This window comes from Lottia gigantea (assembly GCF_000327385.1).
Source record: "Lottia gigantea unplaced genomic scaffold LOTGIsca_57, whole genome shotgun sequence".
Lineage (NCBI taxonomy): Eukaryota > Metazoa > Mollusca > Gastropoda > Lottiidae > Lottia > Lottia gigantea.
The window spans coordinates 736,401-753,247 of NW_008709945.1; the positions used below are offsets into that span (position 1 = coordinate 736,401).

Consider the following 16,847-nt stretch of genomic DNA (forward strand, 5'->3'; position numbering starts at 1 on the left):
GTAAAGAAATCTGTAAATACTGGTGTTCAGCGATCAAAACAGTTAATTTATTCCTCATCAATCTATCTTGTTTTTCATGAGATTAATGTATATATTTTATTTTTCATATTTCAGAGTCTCCAGATATAAATTACCTGTCAACTATTCTATTTCACGTCATGGATTATCACCCGTATCACAATAGTTTACAGGGCTGGACAACCCTAGCTACTCATATAGTTCAGGTTTTATCAAGGTAATAATTGACAATCTGGACACAAAACTTCTCAACATAATTAAGAGAGTCAGTAGTCAAGGTAAACTCTCATAACAGATTCTCATGCAATATTAAACAGTATAGTGTTGATGTGCTTATATTCAGGAGCTGAAATATATCACATCATTAGCTCTACCAGTTGAGAAATATTGCAGCCATGGCCTGATAAAAAATATTTGAACAGAACTCTCACCCCTTGAAATTATATGGATGCTGTGTGGCAACAGACTCTGGTCTATATCCAATCTTTTGTTTTGATGATCTTCATAGCGTGTGTGCTCGTATAATTTTTTTGAAATATTATGTTTCTGATTGTATCTTAAGTTTAAGAAACATGGCCACCATTTTTTTTATGTGACATTCATGTTCTTCCTTTCAGTTCAGTTAAAAAGAATCAAGACAAAATCAGAAGTTTATGGAAGAGTAAAAAATCGATTTGGTGTGGATATCATTTTACTAAAAATGGCGTAGATTCAAGATGGACGCCACAGAATGTTTTAGAACAGAAAGTAATTTGTCGAATATTATTTGATGAATTAGATACAGCAGATTCTGGTAAGTACAAAACAAGCAACTATCAGCCTGTGGTTCAGAAACTGTCTAGGAACAACTCATATCATTCAGAATTTTATTTAGAGAATCATATCCATGTCTTATTCCAGCAGGGGGAGAATATATCTTAATATAGATTCCCATTATATTTTGGGATTTCATTGATACATTTTGGGTTGGGTATTATGGAGGTATAGCGTTGCAAAAATAATCGATTGTGTTACAGCTTAAAAATACCTATGCCGTCATTACAAAATGCACTTGTCAATGCTGCAAAGTTCAATTGTCGATTTGTTAAAATGTATAAGTATTCTCCAATATCAAATGACATGCGACAGGAATGCATATAACATTTAACACTTTGCATTGTTGATTTGGAAAGTTTAATTGTTGCGATCAATTTGCTTACATAGAAAACTAATCTATATTCTTAAAGATCATCGCTTGCCTTCTACTGTCCTTTTTTAAATTGTCTTTTTCATTTCAGAAGATGATGGATACATCAGTGCTGGTAAAGAACATTTAACAAGAGAACAATGGTTAAATATTAAAACAGTGGTTAGAAGTTGTAAAATCATAGAAAATACTTGATATACCTACACTGTATCTTTTGATACATTATGGCAAAGCTTCTGTCTTATTGTATCCGTATGCATTTCAGACAGATACAATTTAAAAGTATGCATCAAACAGTACATGAGGAGTATTTTACAGATGGAAACCCTTTGCAGAAATGAATGGTACGTGTGATTGTAAAACTAACAATAAATATGTTTGAGATTTCTTTTATTTTATTATTTCCCTTGTTTTTCAATTTTGATTTTTCTTCTTTTTATTTCATTATCGTGATGTGGCCATGATTGCTGCTACACCTGGAAAATAGAAAGAGAAATTTCGTCAGGACAGCGAAATTAGCCAGCACTTCTTTGACTGTTGAAGTATCTTTAATGTGCAGAGCCAAAGAACACAGGGCTTCGGTTAATCATACCATCCAAACCAGTAGGCACCTTTTCCAAGCCTGCTTAACTGACATGGCGTCAAAGAATACCCATAAACTAAGCTTATTGCTACTTACTGTCAAAAGTAATTTTTTCTCGTATATTTTTAGTTTTTACTGCATCATCTTGGGAGTTGACAAAAACAACACCATTAGATTGTAATGACCAGCCATATTTATTTATCCACTGACTTAACTGAATATCTGAAAATAGTGTTTAATATTTTAGTCCAAGTAGAATTTGTAAGAAAAAGAAATAAGACAGGCAGATAGGGCATGTAACGTAACAAGTTATAGGTCTAGCATTTGCTTATTGCTTATATGATCAGAAAATCAATACAACAATTCATGAAATGTTTTACATGGTCAGCAATTTCATGATCAACTGAAAGGACATTGTACACGTTTGTCCACCCTAAGATCAAGTCTCTTTGTAAATACTTTTCACATACCAGAGTCAATGTGAATAGCAAGATAGATACCGACTCTAGGTAAGACCTTGATGAGGATTTTCACTGTCACAAAAAGACACTGGTCCATTACACAGATCAAAAGTTCTAAACTGGAGATATCATTTTCCAATACCAAACCAACTTACCGTTAACTCCCCCCAGTAATTGTTGTAAATAATTTTTCTCCACTGTTTGAAAGGTAGCCGATACAACATGACAAATAAACTTTCTGATTGAATCTTCAAACCCTACTATACCAGTTATAATATCTGACTCAATAGACACATATTTCTACAAAAAAACATGTTATCTTTAAAATTAACATTTTAAGGTTTCTCACTGTTATCTAGTGATCAATGCATCAATTATAGTGTGATATAGATGTATCAAAACAGAATCCTACAGTCAATTTCTAATATTACATATTCAATAATGTCTTCATCCAGGACAGAGCATATCTTGTCTAAAAATTCGCTAGTGTACAATTCAAATCAAGTAGCTGTATTTATACACTTCTGCGACACACAAAATGTGGCGATCAACATATAAGACACAGTTTGTTATAGCTTGACATTGTCAAGATGACCATTATCCTGCAAGCCCATTTCTAATCCCACATCTATTGGATTTAAACTGGAATGCAGCTTCAATGAGTTGATGTAAGCAACCGCTTTTAAAGTTTACAAAAATCTTAAAACTACCGGACAGAAAATAGCATAAATATTCAGAAATAAAAAGATGACTCCTCACCCATAGTTCAATAAATTGACACATTTCTAAATTATCAGCAACTTTCATGACTCGTTTTATTTGTTCATCTTCTAAATGTATTGTATCAATTAAACATTTACACAGAATAAAATCTGTATGTGGCAGATTGGTCAGGGCTTTTAATAAAATAAAACATGTTATATGGGTCTGGAAATATGATGGGTTGAATTGATACCTGAAAAGTTAAAAACGGTGTAATAATTTACATATATCTTGGAAGATCAACTAAGTAATATACCCTTTGAACTGTAATCATGTGCTCAAATGATGCAATATATTTGATACTTCTTGCTTTTGTCTGATTTGGCCAGATTAATATATATCTGCTGATCATTTAAGCACTTGTCCCATGAAAAGTTACAAAAAACTTTTGCAGAAAATGCATACCATTCGTTGTATTAAATGTATTCTTAATGTTAGCAGACTACACCAACTGATATAACTTACAATTTTAATATAGCTAGATTGGCCTCTAAATCATATGTGTTTTCTCTGACTTGCATCTCTACATAACGCTCTAATGTGGCTAGGTTTTCAGGATTGTACCTAAGGAAACAAATATTTCTGAATGAGTTAAAAAGAATAATTTACGTCTTAAAAACTTTGACCAAGATGGTGAAATTGAGATAAAGTATGAAGTGATACAGGCTTTAAACATCTATAGATACACCCATAACCGCGAAGATTGTTGTATTAGTAGTGTCTAATTGTATTCAGACTCAGAAGGAGTCTTCAACAAGCTGAAGTAGTGAGGAGTAGAGGTAAAGCAACCAAAACACACTTATTACCGACTGACTCAGATCTTATAGATGCCCAGAGTGTAGCCTTAGGGTAGGACACTAACATTACTGTTGCTCGCCGGACAGTACCAGATGGCTACTTCATGAGGCTAAGTGTTCAGGCATTTTACTCATTTCACAATTCATCATATCAAAGCGTTCCATTTATTTTTCATGTAGATAATAAATACATGGCTATATTACCTATCAATTCCCTTCAACAGTTGGCCCACTGATGCTCTCATTGCCTCTGCCATGTTGACAAATTTTCTTCAGAAAGAACAGATTGATCGATGGTTGTCGTAATCGTAAACACATTCACATGTTAATTTTAACCCATTAGCACTAATCTGGTTTAATTTTATTTTTATTTTCAAATTAGAAATAGGTTAATATAAAAGTGACTGAAATCATCTAGATCTAATAGAATTTTTGAATAAAGGGATTTTCATTACGACATTAACAAATTGAAGACTGTTCTAAGGGGAGCAGCTCCAGTTTTACTTTTTCTGCAATTACCTCCCTTAGACCATAAAAAGTGGTACCGAAACATAATCTAAAAAGTAAAAGGTGGTTGGTGCCTAATGAAAGTTGATTATAATTCGAGAAAGAAAGCCCGCCCTGATCTTACATAAAATGGAAAATAGTGCCTCTGCTCTGCCTGCCAAGATTACTGACACTGAAAGAATTGAAAAAGCCAAAGAATATAAAGATTCTGGAAACCAATTTCACAAAGAGGGGAATTTGAGACAAGCAATAGGGAAATACCACCGAGCCCTTTTACAGTTAAAGGGTATTGGTATCAGAAAAGAAGATGTATTATTTGGAATGGGAAGTGGTGATGGAGGGGGAAACCTGTCTGATGAAATGAAATCTGATATAAAACAGATACAGATGAATTGCCACAATAATTTAGCAGGTAGAATAATTTTCTTAAAACTCTCATTAAAACTAAGGAAAGCTATTAATATTAGAACTCACTCTGAAATGATACTCAGTAAAGATTAAAATTTAGGAGAAAACTACTAATGGCACAGACAGAGACACATCTAGGAAGGCCTCAAGATGAAAATATCAACAATTAACGACAACATAATTTATAGGAAAAATTGGCATATCAAAGTGTTATTACGATAGATAAATGATATTCTTATAACTTATAACTGGATATTTATTTACATTTCAGCAAGTTTATTGAAACAAGATTCACCAAATTATGAGAAAATCATTGAGTATTGTGATCAAGTTTTAGAAGGAGAACCTACAAATGAAAAAGCTTTATTTAGAAAAAGTACAGCTTTGAATAAGCTAGGAAAGTTTGATGATACTATAAGAACACTTGAATATTATGCCAAAGGTAAGATATATTTAACACAAATATCATATTTAGAAGGTTTGCAGCTCTGTCATGTATGATATCATGTCTTTGCAGTATGTAAATGTTAAAGTTTCTGTTGTGGTCACTGGTCAATAAATGAAATTAAACTAGTGCCTTAATGTTCCTCAAGAAATTTTCTTGACATTTAGTGAAAATATTACAGTTACTTGAATAACTTTGCTTGTTTTATAACTACATTTTTTTTTCTCTAATGATTTGTGATGGATAAAAAACAACATGGTGCGTGACTGTGTGATTCTCCACTAAAGGGTTTACTGTTTTGGTCAAGAGTGGTTTATTACTCTCTTGGGAGTGAAGAGTAGGCACTTTCTACCAACCTTTTCAGTGTTTGAATATTTTTTTCTTCTTCAGATCACAGTATGTTACGGAATCCCTTAGCAACAGCTCGTGAAGGTCAGAGGTTACAGAGTGAAAAATTAAAAAAGAACTTACAAGGAATGTTTGATAAATAACAGAGATTTGTTGCTTTTGTTGAATGAAAGTTCTGAATTGCTACAGTTAAAAACTTTGAAAGAAGAGCTACAGGACTTTCTGGAGACTATAATCAAGTACCGTTTATGTGATGTGGGACTTTTATATGAAAATTAAACCTTTCAATATTAAGGTGCTCTGAACATCAAGCTCTAAAGTGATTTTAGGGCTGTAATATAAATCCATGTAATTCTAAAATGTAGATTTATTTTATTTCAGTCTCCTGAAATTTTCCATCAGTGGCTTCTGATATTTCTGTGTTCGCAGAGCATGTACATCACTCTAGTAATACATTATTCATACCTGATATTAGATATAATCTGTTTCACGACAAATATTCATCATAGTCATTTCATATTGTATCTTCTGTCAAGTTATTAAACATTCCTTTCATATATATATAACTGTCTCAGAAATTTTCATTTAAAGGGGTAGCATGCAGCAGCATGAACTGTAACAAGAACTGTAAAAAAAATCATGTCCCTACTTGGTGCACAGATTTTTCCACTTTAGGAAACTCTGATGTCTGCCTGATATGTAAATATAATTGTTAGCAATGTGGACTCTCCTAAAATACCAGTGCCATTTAAATTTAGAGTGTTCTATAATGATAACAACAAGCTATTGCAGTTAGTTATTTAGTCCATATAAAAGAAATTTTTTTAACTACAATACTTTATTCACAATTATAAATCACTTTTAAAAATAAAATTCAGGCTCTTAATTAAAACATCTTTAAGCACTATTAAAATCAGATAAAAGATTCAATTTTAAAAATAATTTAAAACGAATACCTGAGTAATAAAACTCAACAAAATCTTCATAAAAACAAATTGTGATAAACATTAATGAGTATATTTTGTATTACTTTCAAATATGCACTTGATGAATGGCATTTATTTTTCAATAATATGAAGAATGAATACATTTTTATTTTTTTGTGTAACAAAAAAAAAAGTTGGTTCTGTAAGGGTTTGAATCAAGATAATAGTTTGCGTTGAACAGTTGAAGATAATTTTGATGCTTTGGTAGAATTAATAGATTCTGGAGTCATTTCCATTCCAAATTCACTAACTTCTTCCAGCCTAAAAAGAATAAACAAAATTTTCACTTTGAAATTACAGAGCCTTTTATTTATTATATTGAAAATTCAAGCATTTCGAATCAGATACAAAATTCCAAACCTATTCATTCCAATGAACAAAATATTGTTGATGAGAAAATCGTATTTTGATTGGACCAATGAAAGATCTTGTCTCCAAAATCATCAATTTGTAACTTTTTTACGAAATTTCGACGATGGAAATCAGAAGTAAAGATCAATTTAATCTTAACGATTATGATCTTGGCTTACCTTGATGGTTTTCTTCCAACTTTAAAGAAAAGATCTTTAATTTTGGTTTGATTGATATCTAAAACTTTACTGGTTGATCCAGATTTCTTACGACTAGTCTTGGTCAGTCCAGAAACTCGGCACTCTTTCTTTACCACTGAAATATATGAATAATATGATAGAATCATTCGGAGCAAGCAATTTATACATTAGTTGAGTACCTTGGCAATGAAATTTTGCCAGGACAGCAGTATTAGCTACCTTGGTTTTGGGTTGTTGTTGCTTCATTGCTGTTATCATCAATTAATATTGGGTTACTGTTATCAATTCCCTTGGAGAAATAACTAGATTTTATTATACTGGAACTAGAATCAGATTTCTTTAAAACAGAATTGAATTTATCGCTGTCTGAATCCGTTCTGCTACTCGAATCACCTCCAAACAAGTTGGATCCAGAATTAGCTTTCTTCAAACCACTTTCAGTTGACATTGAACCATATACATCAAATTTTCTTTTCTTCAAACCGGAATTAGTTGCATCCAGTGAACTTGAAGAGTTTGATTTGAAAAATGTAGAAATAGAGGTAGATTTTGTGTTTGAGTTATTGTCAACAACTAGTTCTCTTTTGGTCTCAGAGACAGTTGATATCAATTCAAAATCAGATTCTGTTTTCATGGTTTTCTTTTGTTCAAAATCGAACTCTTCTAAGTCTTGAGTGGATGGTAAACATTCAGTATCAAGACTACAAATGTTTGATTTCGAACTCCCCTCCAAGCTGATCAGAGAACACAAACTGGATTGAGATTCCTTTAAACTGGTTTCAGATTGATCAGCTAAACTGAATTCAGTGTTAGATGCAGAATTTTCCAACTCTTGGTTTGTTTTGGAATTTTCATTTAATCCAGAATCTCTATCTTCCTGTTTTATCACAGACTGAAAAGCAGAGTTCACAGATTTTGAAGTTTCTGTATCTGCATTTGAATTTTTAGTAAATTTGAATTTTGACCAACTGAATGCTGACAATGAATTTGATTTTTTCAGGTTTGTCTTTTTGGATGATTTAGAGTTTGTTTTGATTGGTTTATTGGTTGGGAATTTCAATTTCTCTGGAGAAAATAACTTTGGTAAAACTGGAGTTGTTTTATCAGTGTCTTTTGATTCATTTGGCTCTGATTTAATATTAGCTGGAATCACTGTAGAGTTGCCAAGTTCAGAGCTTAGAGATTCTGGCTCTGACTTTATTTCATTTTTAGCAAAGAACCTGAAAGTAAAGGTACTAGAGTTAAATTATTACATCATATGATAAGAAAACAAGCTGTTAAATAGGTCTCAGATTAAATTTATACGAATGGAGATTCAATGTTGGAAATAATGCATTTGCTTGCCTGTCCTAGAATATAATAAAGAGTAAAATACAATTCTATTAACTAGAGCTGAGGAATTTATAAAATAATTTATGATATTAAAATAGTAAGCATAATAAATAACAGAAAAATTTTATACCTGCTCTTAATGACAACATTTTTCTTTTCATTCAAATTAAACTTATGTTTCTGATTCCCGCTTGATACAGCAAATCTATTTCTATGAGGTGAAATTTTAGGTTTGATTTCATTTTCTTTGTCTGTGTCAGATTTTTCACTCGTGTCGTCTTCCATTGAAATATTACAAACATCAGCTGCTGTCAGCTTCTTACTCGGTGAATGACTGAAATCCACAAAAAATCAACTGTTTTTATACGACCGGAATGCCAAAGCGAGAGCGGAAGCAAACAAATTCGCTACAGCATAATTAGATTTTGAATTGCTGCACTAAGTTTGATAGATAAAGAGATTAAATCCAGAATATGTATGTGATGAAGGCTACTCTCCTTTATAATAAGTAGTATTAATGATCACACATTATAGCTACCCTGTTCAAAATATCTAATTGTATGGACTCCAGAACTGAAGAAGTAAAGTTACAGTGTAATAAAAAAAAGTAAAATCATACCTTTTAGATTTTATATGAGATGTACACTTATTTTCTGATTCAAAATCATCCAAATCTGATTGGTCATTTTCAATCCGTGAGGTCACCTCTTCTGTACATAATTTCTTAGCAGGTGATTCATCGTATATATCAGCCAAATCTTCATTACGAGGTATATCTATAGAATCTAGAATGATATTTTCTTTGAATTAACTCACAGAAGTGTATAGCATAGACCTAGTCTTAATATGCAAGACATAAATAAAGGAAAAGTTTTTATATGTATGAGATAAACATAGAAATGTTGGTTTGCAATAAAGTTCGATGGCTCCTAAAATTGAGCTCTATAAACTGATGTAGCATAATTTCTCGTTATATTGAATTTCTTCATATTCACACCAAAATCATTTGATCTTTTCTCACATATATCGAAAGTAAAGCAACTCAAGACTGCAGGTATATTGTAGAACGACTGGTAGCAGCCATCTTTGGATATCTATTAGTGAAATCTTACCATCTGATCTAGGCCGTTTAAGAGGTAATTTTTTCGGTAGGTTAATAACTTTCTCTTTGCCTGATGTAACTGGTTTCTCTATAGGTTGTTGGATCTCTGATAAACACATCTTTGATTTAATACGATAATTTCTATTCCATATACTTAATTTATGTAGAGACACTTCTATTTTCTTCTTGGCATATTTGGGCTGACAAAAAAAGGAAACAAAGGACTTAATTCCATAAGCAAATGACATGGGTGCGACATATATTAGAAATGCTAATTCAATTGTTGTGATTTTTGGAAAAAATATATAATATATGTATTATAAAGAAATCACATACCTGAAATGTGTCTGGGTTATAGTCATGAATTGTCCCCCCTGTATAAATATCTATATTTCCAAGCGCAATTTCTAAGGCTCGCTCATCACTACAATATCTTATTAGTGGTTAAGAATTTTAACTTGAGGAGATATAACCTTTACCTTTAAATTACTTATCTAACTGAATCCCATAAAACATATTTCCAAGTAAATGGCATTACATGAACTTTTAACCAAGTATACAATTGATTCTAGAAATATGTCTAGAAATTATCGAGTCAATACCCTGTCATTGAAGGACAAAAGACATTAGATAGTAAAATAAATAAAATTGTGTTGTTAAGGATACGATCCAGCATATTTGATGTTGTTTTGATCAACATCAGGTTCATATGGATTAAGAGGAACAAGTCTACGTTTTATAGGATCAAAACATAGTTGATAAAGGAAAGTGTTTTCTGCCTGGATAAACTTGTCTATATAATCATCAGTAACAACCACGTTCTTCTTTAAATAACTTGACAGTTTCTTTAATAACTGAAAATATCAACAAAGATGGTATTCATTTGTCACAGGAGACAAAAAGTTAACTTTTTGTAATTTTGCTCCAGATTGGGCTAATGAAGAGCGGCAACACCATGCATAGTGCAATTAGAGAACAGAGGACAGTACAGTGATATTAGGCTAATTTCTTGTAACTGTTGAGGGATGGCATTAGTCTACTCATTTTTGATTTCCTAATGTCGAGAGATGACATTAGTCTACTATTTTGCAGTTCCCAACTTCTGACGATTATTAAAGGAATCTATAATGCAATTTCAACATTGAAAGATAAATCTTTTTCACTTGTCACTTTTACAAAGTATACATATGACACACCAAACAGCACTTCTCAAAATAAATAATTAGGGTGTAGATCAAATCACTCACCATTCTCATGTCAGTTAGTCGCGTCTTTTTGAAAACTTTACATGCCGTAGCCAGGCCAATACCAGGTAAGGAAGGGAGATAATCACATCCTGATAAAACACACATCTGACGGAATTTATCAAACGTATAAAATCCCTGATTTATTTCTAAAACTTGATTTAGATCTTTTTGTTCTATCAACATTCCATTACCATGGAAATCCATTTTAAACATAACCTATAAATAGAAGGACAAAATGAATTTCTCAGAAGGTGACTACAAATCACGAAAAGCAAAATAAGCAAATGCTTACTGCTGTGAGCAACCAATCTAAAAATGATATAGGCCTGTTGGGGTGTGAATTACTGATGTATAAATTACTTACTTACTATAAAATAATGAACAATTCAATAATTGATTTATCAAAAAAACTCACCAATATCTTAACAAAATTTACAGCTTCAAGAGCTTTTAAACAAAATTTTGAATGTTTTTGCAATGCAAAAATGAACAATCTTGTGCAAAACAAGAAATCTTACCTTATCACAGCCAAACAATAAGAGATCTGAATCCTCAGTGATTATAACTTGAGCTATACCAGTTTTATTGAGGTAGGCTAACTGAGCATCTGCTTCATAAGGAGCAACAATACAATCTACTCCTTTATTTCTACAGGTCTGAAAATTATAATACAAACTCATTAATAAACAACCCAAAAGTACAATTAACGAAAAGCTTTTCTGTGGCTACAATACTCTTATCATTATATAAGCCTAAACTCAGTCGGTAGCCATGCAGTTTGGATCATCGATTTATTTAAACACTAAAGCTTAGTCAGCAGAGAGTTGGATTGTTGTCTGCTAGGCAAGTAGGTGCCTTCTCAAGTTAAGAAAAATTATGATGCCAGAGCCTGAGCTCCATCTTAAATTTATTTTTTTTATATAACACTACTGTGTTTCCCTTTCAGGTTTCGAGAAAAGGGCCTCTGGTAATGTGCCTGGACTAATATGACTTACATTCATAAGTTCCAATGCCATCTGAGGGGTAATATCAATACATTTCTGTAAACAATCTCTAGCTTCTGCTCTCTGTCCAGCTCGTAAATATTCTGCAGCTTTCTTTCGATACAACTCTCTACGTCTGAAAAGTATACGATAAGTTGATGATTTTTTCAAAATGCAATCTTCATTTCTATGGATAAAATCTGATAATTCCAATATATATTTACTTGGTTTAATTTTTTGGTGTGCAAAATTAACTTTAAGTGAACACCTTGATGCAATAAATTCCTGTCAACTCGAATTTTTTTTATCCGAATAAGTTCATGTTTTGGATTAAAAAATAAATCTGACTCACTCTCTCCGAGATTTTTCCACATCTTTTTTTGAAGGTAAATGACATCCATCAAAAACTAGGATTGGTTTAATATCAGCTTTAAGTAGGTAGTCCACATATTTCATACAATAATACACATACCTAAACAGAGAACATCACTATAATTGTTGGGAATTTAGGAATAAAATCATCTTTCATCTCCAGACTAGATAAACAATTTTATAGAAGTATATAGAAATATTTAAGCAGAACCGTAACAATGTTGTATAAAGTTCATATAACATTCATACATTATTCTGCAAAATATCATATCTTACTCACATTTCTGTCTTTTCACCAAGAGCAAGTTTATCGGCACAAGAAAAAGCTCCTTTATGTAACCAACAATAAGCATCAATAGCTACAGTGCAACCTTTAAACTGAGATATATTCATTGGTTTATGAATTTTCTTTAAAAATGGTAACAGCCCTTGAATACCCATCTTGTATTTGTGTTACGGTACCGGTACTCTGAAAATAAAAATTCAAGATTAAATTCTTCTATTGTACAATCTTTCAATATTGATACCCTTCATTTAGTTTGAACCAATACACTGATATCACTTATGTAACTTATAAGTGCATTACTATTACTCACTTAGCACTCTAAGACTTCACCAATTCTAAGTGCTTTTATAATTTACTTGTCTAAATGACTACGGAACACAGATGAAGTGGGAGACGACTGGGCCCACTGCCACTGACTGAGTTTTCATTGTTGAAAACTTTTCAACAGTCAGTATTAGCCAACTAGGCCAGCAAAATTCTGCAATGACTGCATCTGCATGCAATGCATGGATTATGGTCTGTAGCCGTAACGTAGGCTATGGTCATGATCTTGGCATTATGTGCTAACTTACTACCTATTTTTATTTATAATTTCATAAATAGGCTGAGCCTTCTCTAGGCCTAATCTCAAATATGGTTCTTAAAGCTTGTTACATTTGATCATAGACATGTATAAATATCTTTTGGGACATCTATGCATTTGATCGTTTCTTTATGCATCTATGCAGTTCACTAAGAAATCATAGTATAAAATTTCCCGCGGTATTTAGAGATATTTATTTTCGTATTAGATAGAAATTTAACTTTAGGACTAATGGCAAGAAAAAATTAAAAGCAACCTTTCAAAAAAAGAAAAATTATCATTTAAGAGTCAAGACTCTAAAATAAAAGCGTATTTGATAAAAATTATTCGAAGGGTAAAGATTCCAAAATTTTAATAGTAACTCCATTACTACCTGTCAACATGGCCGACTTTCAACGAGAAAAAAATCTTTCTGATAACATTAGCATTGATTTGGGTGGTTCTGAAGATTTCAGTTCGACGAAACAATCCTATAAACACGTAGAAAGCCCGAGTAAATATATGCCAACGCAAGACGAATTTCAATTTGTTCAGGGTCCTTCACAATCAGGTGTGTTTACATTAACCCCCCCCCCCCCCCCACTCTTTAGAAATATTTACATGTTCTTGTATTATGATAGCTTTCTTAGAAGTTGTTCGTTTGCCTTTTTTTTTTTATCCTAATAACTAAGCAAATAGCAGGGAGTCAAGCAAGCTTTAAAGGCTTATCCTAAACATGTTTCAAGTATGTGATGTCAGGAGGTTTCTGAAGACATACATGAATAATATAAATGCATAATATTACATTATTTTTCTGTAGTTCAACAAATTGAAGGAAGTATTTATGCAGATACAACCACAAGTGCAGGTGGAACAGCATATGGTGTTAAACATCGTGGGCTAGCCTCCAGACTACTTGAAAATCGTGGATTTGGTTGGTTGTTAGAAGAAGAGGAAAATGATGATGTTGAATTGAAACCACTTCTGTTAGTAATACTTCATAATTGTTGTTACTGTAAAATATATAATTATACTGTTATTAGGCCCACATGTTGGCTGTAATGTGGCCTGTAAGTAGGCCTATTGCTATCAGGGGCTTTAAGATGCTTTTGATGTATGTTGGAGACACTGATAGCATCAATTTGCACCATTACAATTTTCAATCAGATGTCTGTGGTTTCTGAAATTCAACTAAAACTAATTGCGAAGGGTCTTATGTGATAAAGCATATTTTGCTATTAGTGACTGACTAATTACATTATGTCATTGTCTTGGATTATATAGACATAGATATATCTTTTAATGAACTTTATTAATTACTATCAAACTTAAATACTTGTTTCTATATTTCAGTGAAGAATTAGATATTGATCTGAAAGATATTTATTATAAAATAAGATGCGTTATGTTCCCTCTCCCACAACTTGGTTTTAATCGACATATTTTACGAGAAAGCCCTGATTTTTGGGGTCCTTTGGTTGTTGTTTTACTGTTTTCTGTCTTTTCTTTATATGGACAATTTAGGGTGAGTACCTTTTTTTTGTAAGCCTATAGAAGCTTTTTAAATAATTATTCAATTGATATACATATGATAGAGAAGATTTTCATTTTTAAGTTTTGGTATTATTTATCTTCAGGTTGTGTCATGGATTTTGACTATTTGGTTAGGTGGATCGTTTATTGTATTTTTATTAGCTAGAGTTCTTGGTGGAGAGGTATGTACAGTTTATTTTCTATTTAGAAACTGTGAGTCCATAACATTTTAGAATATGTAGTACTTTCAGACTTTTTTAGTAGTTTGCTTCAGCCTTGTTCATAATGAATGCTTGATGAAGCATGGTTCAGTAATGTTTTCTTGTGTCGACTTAGATAATTTGTTATAAATAATTATTACTGCAATGTATTCATGCTAACCATTTGTTTTTTTTTTCTTATCCTAGGTATCCTATGGACAGTGTATTGGTGTAATTGGGTATTCTCTCCTACCTTTATTGTTAATGGCCTTGTTTTTACCTCTTGTTAGATCCGTTGCAGTAATAAGCTTTGCTTTCAAGGTAAATTTTTAATTCTTTCATATGGCCATAGATTATGAAAAGGATTAGTAACCAGTCCCAGACTTCGCCATAATTTGCTGTCTTCTTCAGGATAAAAAAAAAAGGACTTAAAACTCTATTTCATTGTAAGTCAATGTTGCACATTTCAGCAGTAATGGAATTTGGCGCTGTTTGAGTTCCTTTTGTGTTAGCATACAAGAATGTTGTTTATTCTCTTTCAGTTATTGGGTGTGGTTTGGGCAGCATATAGTGCAGGTTCATTACTCTGTGTTCAAGAATTACAACATAAAAAGCCTTTGTTGCTGTATCCAGTATTCTTATTGTATATATACTTTTTATCGTTGTACACTGGCGCCTGATTTACTTACATTATGACCCCCAATCCTGGATTTGCACTAAAATTCATGTGTTTGAAAATATAAGAATGGCAGTTCAATATTACATGGAAATTTTGAGCAAGGAAACTTGAATCTGATTAATTCTGAAACCAAAATATGATGTCTTTATCATTATTCATTTCAACAGTTAGAAAAATTTGATAGGATTCCCAATTGTTTTAAGGGTCAGCTCAATGTTGATTGTTATTTTTTGTTTATCACTCATATACAATAAATTACTCTAATGTTTCATTTGACAATTCTTGGCAGTTTCCATAGATCTGAATACGTTGCAAAGGGCTAGCTTAACTTTCACATTAGGCCCTATACTAATGTTTTTGGTTATAGATAAATGTCAATTATAATATTGTTTCCAGAAATGTAAATAGGGAGATGTATTTATTTTATACTCATTGTAAAAATTGTAAATAAAATGAGGTATTTTCAAAATTTTGTTTAATTAGTGGATAATAAGGCCACTTGGTAGTTTTATCTTGGTGACCAAGCAATGTCCATCTTGAATTAATCTGCACCTCTTGCAGGTCCAGTGTTTACTTTTGAACTTTTCTTACACATCAATGTTGAGCCTCATAATCTACTACTGCTGAAGAGAACCTGGAAGTAAATGCTCCCTGAGTTATAACAATTCCATATCAAGACAATGCAAATAAAACGAGCAATTACAAAAATTACATTTTATTTTCTGATTTAAAACAACAATTAACATTAAATATCTTTCACCTATTGAAAAGAGAAATCTACACGATTTCTACATCATAATAAAGAAAACAAACATTACATGTACAGTGTATATTGCTTTCAAAGACCATAATAAAACTGGATGTAGATTAGAAAACATTTATCTACAATTACAAAATAATGTTTTCTCTAAACATACGACTTATTAAAAACAGTATAGTACTTATCTCCATAAATAAATTAGAATATCGGAAAAAAAAAACTTTATCAGAATAGTTTGATATGAGTATTGAAAAAAGACTATCTGATTATTCATTAATCTACATCAAGGTTAAATAATATAATCCTTTACTCTTTGATCCGAAATGGCCTTGTCATTTTGCTTGGAATATCTTTGTATGCAAGAACAACAAACATTTTCTATTATCACATAGCATAAGACTGAACAAATTTGACTACTCTGTCTTATTTTCCACTACATCAAACCCAGTAACTACCTTTCTGATCTCCATTGGAGCCCTGAATGTTTGATGCAAAACTGTTCCTTGTGTCCAGATTGGCTGAAATATTTTTTTCGGAGTTGCTAGCACTATGAATGTTTGATGCACTAGGATTTTGGTCCTGGATAACCTCTACTATAGAGTTGAGATTTCTGGCACTTTGATTGGTTGAAATTGAATCTATATTGATGTTACCAGGAATTTGATTGGATGTCGGATAGCCACCAACAGCTCCTAACAGGCTTGAATTTTCACCAGCATTCTGAAAAAAATTAATTTCA

The 16,847-nt window shown here is 31.9% G+C and overlaps 5 protein-coding genes across 5 annotated transcripts; 2 read left to right on the plus strand and 3 right to left on the minus strand.

The window, feature by feature from the left end:
- Window positions 1-1,182: 1,182 nt before the first annotated feature.
- LOTGIDRAFT_194136 (hypothetical protein) lies at window positions 1,183-4,089 on the minus strand. Its single transcript, XM_009063348.1, has 6 exons — window positions 4,012-4,089; window positions 3,476-3,574; window positions 3,008-3,203; window positions 2,404-2,548; window positions 1,884-2,009; window positions 1,183-1,680 (listed from the first exon to the last, which is right to left on the minus strand). Exons 1-6 carry the CDS (start codon window positions 4,062-4,064, stop codon window positions 1,649-1,651), a joined length of 651 nt encoding a protein of 216 aa, XP_009061596.1. The 5' UTR covers window positions 4,065-4,089; the 3' UTR covers window positions 1,183-1,648.
- A 402-nt stretch (window positions 4,090-4,491) lies between these two features.
- LOTGIDRAFT_68631 (hypothetical protein) lies at window positions 4,492-5,151 on the plus strand (the record flags this gene model as incomplete). The annotated part of the gene is made up of 2 exons (XM_009063288.1): window positions 4,492-4,726; window positions 4,994-5,151. Coding segments are annotated over 2 exons (393 nt in total), but the record flags the coding sequence as incomplete, so codon positions are not given.
- Window positions 5,152-6,656: 1,505 nt separating this feature from the next.
- Window positions 6,657-9,734, minus strand: LOTGIDRAFT_166285 (hypothetical protein; the record flags this gene model as incomplete). The annotated part of the gene is made up of 6 exons (XM_009063349.1): window positions 6,657-6,762; window positions 7,032-7,167; window positions 7,272-8,272; window positions 8,515-8,718; window positions 9,004-9,169; window positions 9,497-9,734. 6 exons carry the CDS (start codon window positions 9,732-9,734, stop codon window positions 6,657-6,659), a joined length of 1,851 nt encoding a protein of 616 aa, XP_009061597.1.
- Window positions 9,735-9,762: 28 nt separating this feature from the next.
- LOTGIDRAFT_127400 (hypothetical protein) lies at window positions 9,763-12,529 on the minus strand (the record flags this gene model as incomplete). Its single annotated transcript, XM_009063350.1, has 7 exons — window positions 9,763-9,919; window positions 10,153-10,340; window positions 10,734-10,949; window positions 11,252-11,389; window positions 11,729-11,852; window positions 12,069-12,188; window positions 12,369-12,529. 7 exons carry the CDS (start codon window positions 12,527-12,529, stop codon window positions 9,763-9,765), a joined length of 1,104 nt encoding a protein of 367 aa, XP_009061598.1.
- A 799-nt stretch (window positions 12,530-13,328) lies between these two features.
- LOTGIDRAFT_219889 (hypothetical protein) lies at window positions 13,329-15,813 on the plus strand. The gene is made up of 6 exons (XM_009063351.1): window positions 13,329-13,507; window positions 13,757-13,922; window positions 14,290-14,461; window positions 14,574-14,651; window positions 14,877-14,990; window positions 15,212-15,813. The coding sequence occupies exons 1-6, from the start codon at window positions 13,339-13,341 to the stop codon at window positions 15,347-15,349; spliced, it is 837 nt and encodes a 278-aa protein (XP_009061599.1). The 5' UTR covers window positions 13,329-13,338; the 3' UTR covers window positions 15,350-15,813.
- Window positions 15,814-16,847: the final 1,034 nt, after the last annotated feature.

Bases quoted from the DNA above. Each gene is read 5' to 3' on its own strand.
- LOTGIDRAFT_194136 (XM_009063348.1), bottom strand. From the start codon at position 4,064: ATGGCAGAGGCAATGAGAGCATCAGTGGGCCAACTGTTGAAGGGAATT. The intron at 3,204-3,475 runs GTAAGTTATATC...TTAACTTTTCAG, and splicing joins AATCTAGCTATATTAAAATT to GTATCAATTCAACCCATCAT. The intron at 1,681-1,883 runs GTAAGTAGCAAT...TCTATTTTCCAG, and splicing joins AGAAAAAATTACTTTTGACA to GTGTAGCAGCAATCATGGCC.
- LOTGIDRAFT_219889 (XM_009063351.1), top strand. From the start codon at position 13,339: ATGGCCGACTTTCAACGAGAAAAAAATCTTTCTGATAACATTAGCATT. The intron at 13,508-13,756 runs GTGTGTTTACAT...ATTTTTCTGTAG, and splicing joins TCAGGGTCCTTCACAATCAG to TTCAACAAATTGAAGGAAGT. The intron at 14,462-14,573 runs GTGAGTACCTTT...ATTTATCTTCAG, and splicing joins CTTTATATGGACAATTTAGG to GTTGTGTCATGGATTTTGAC.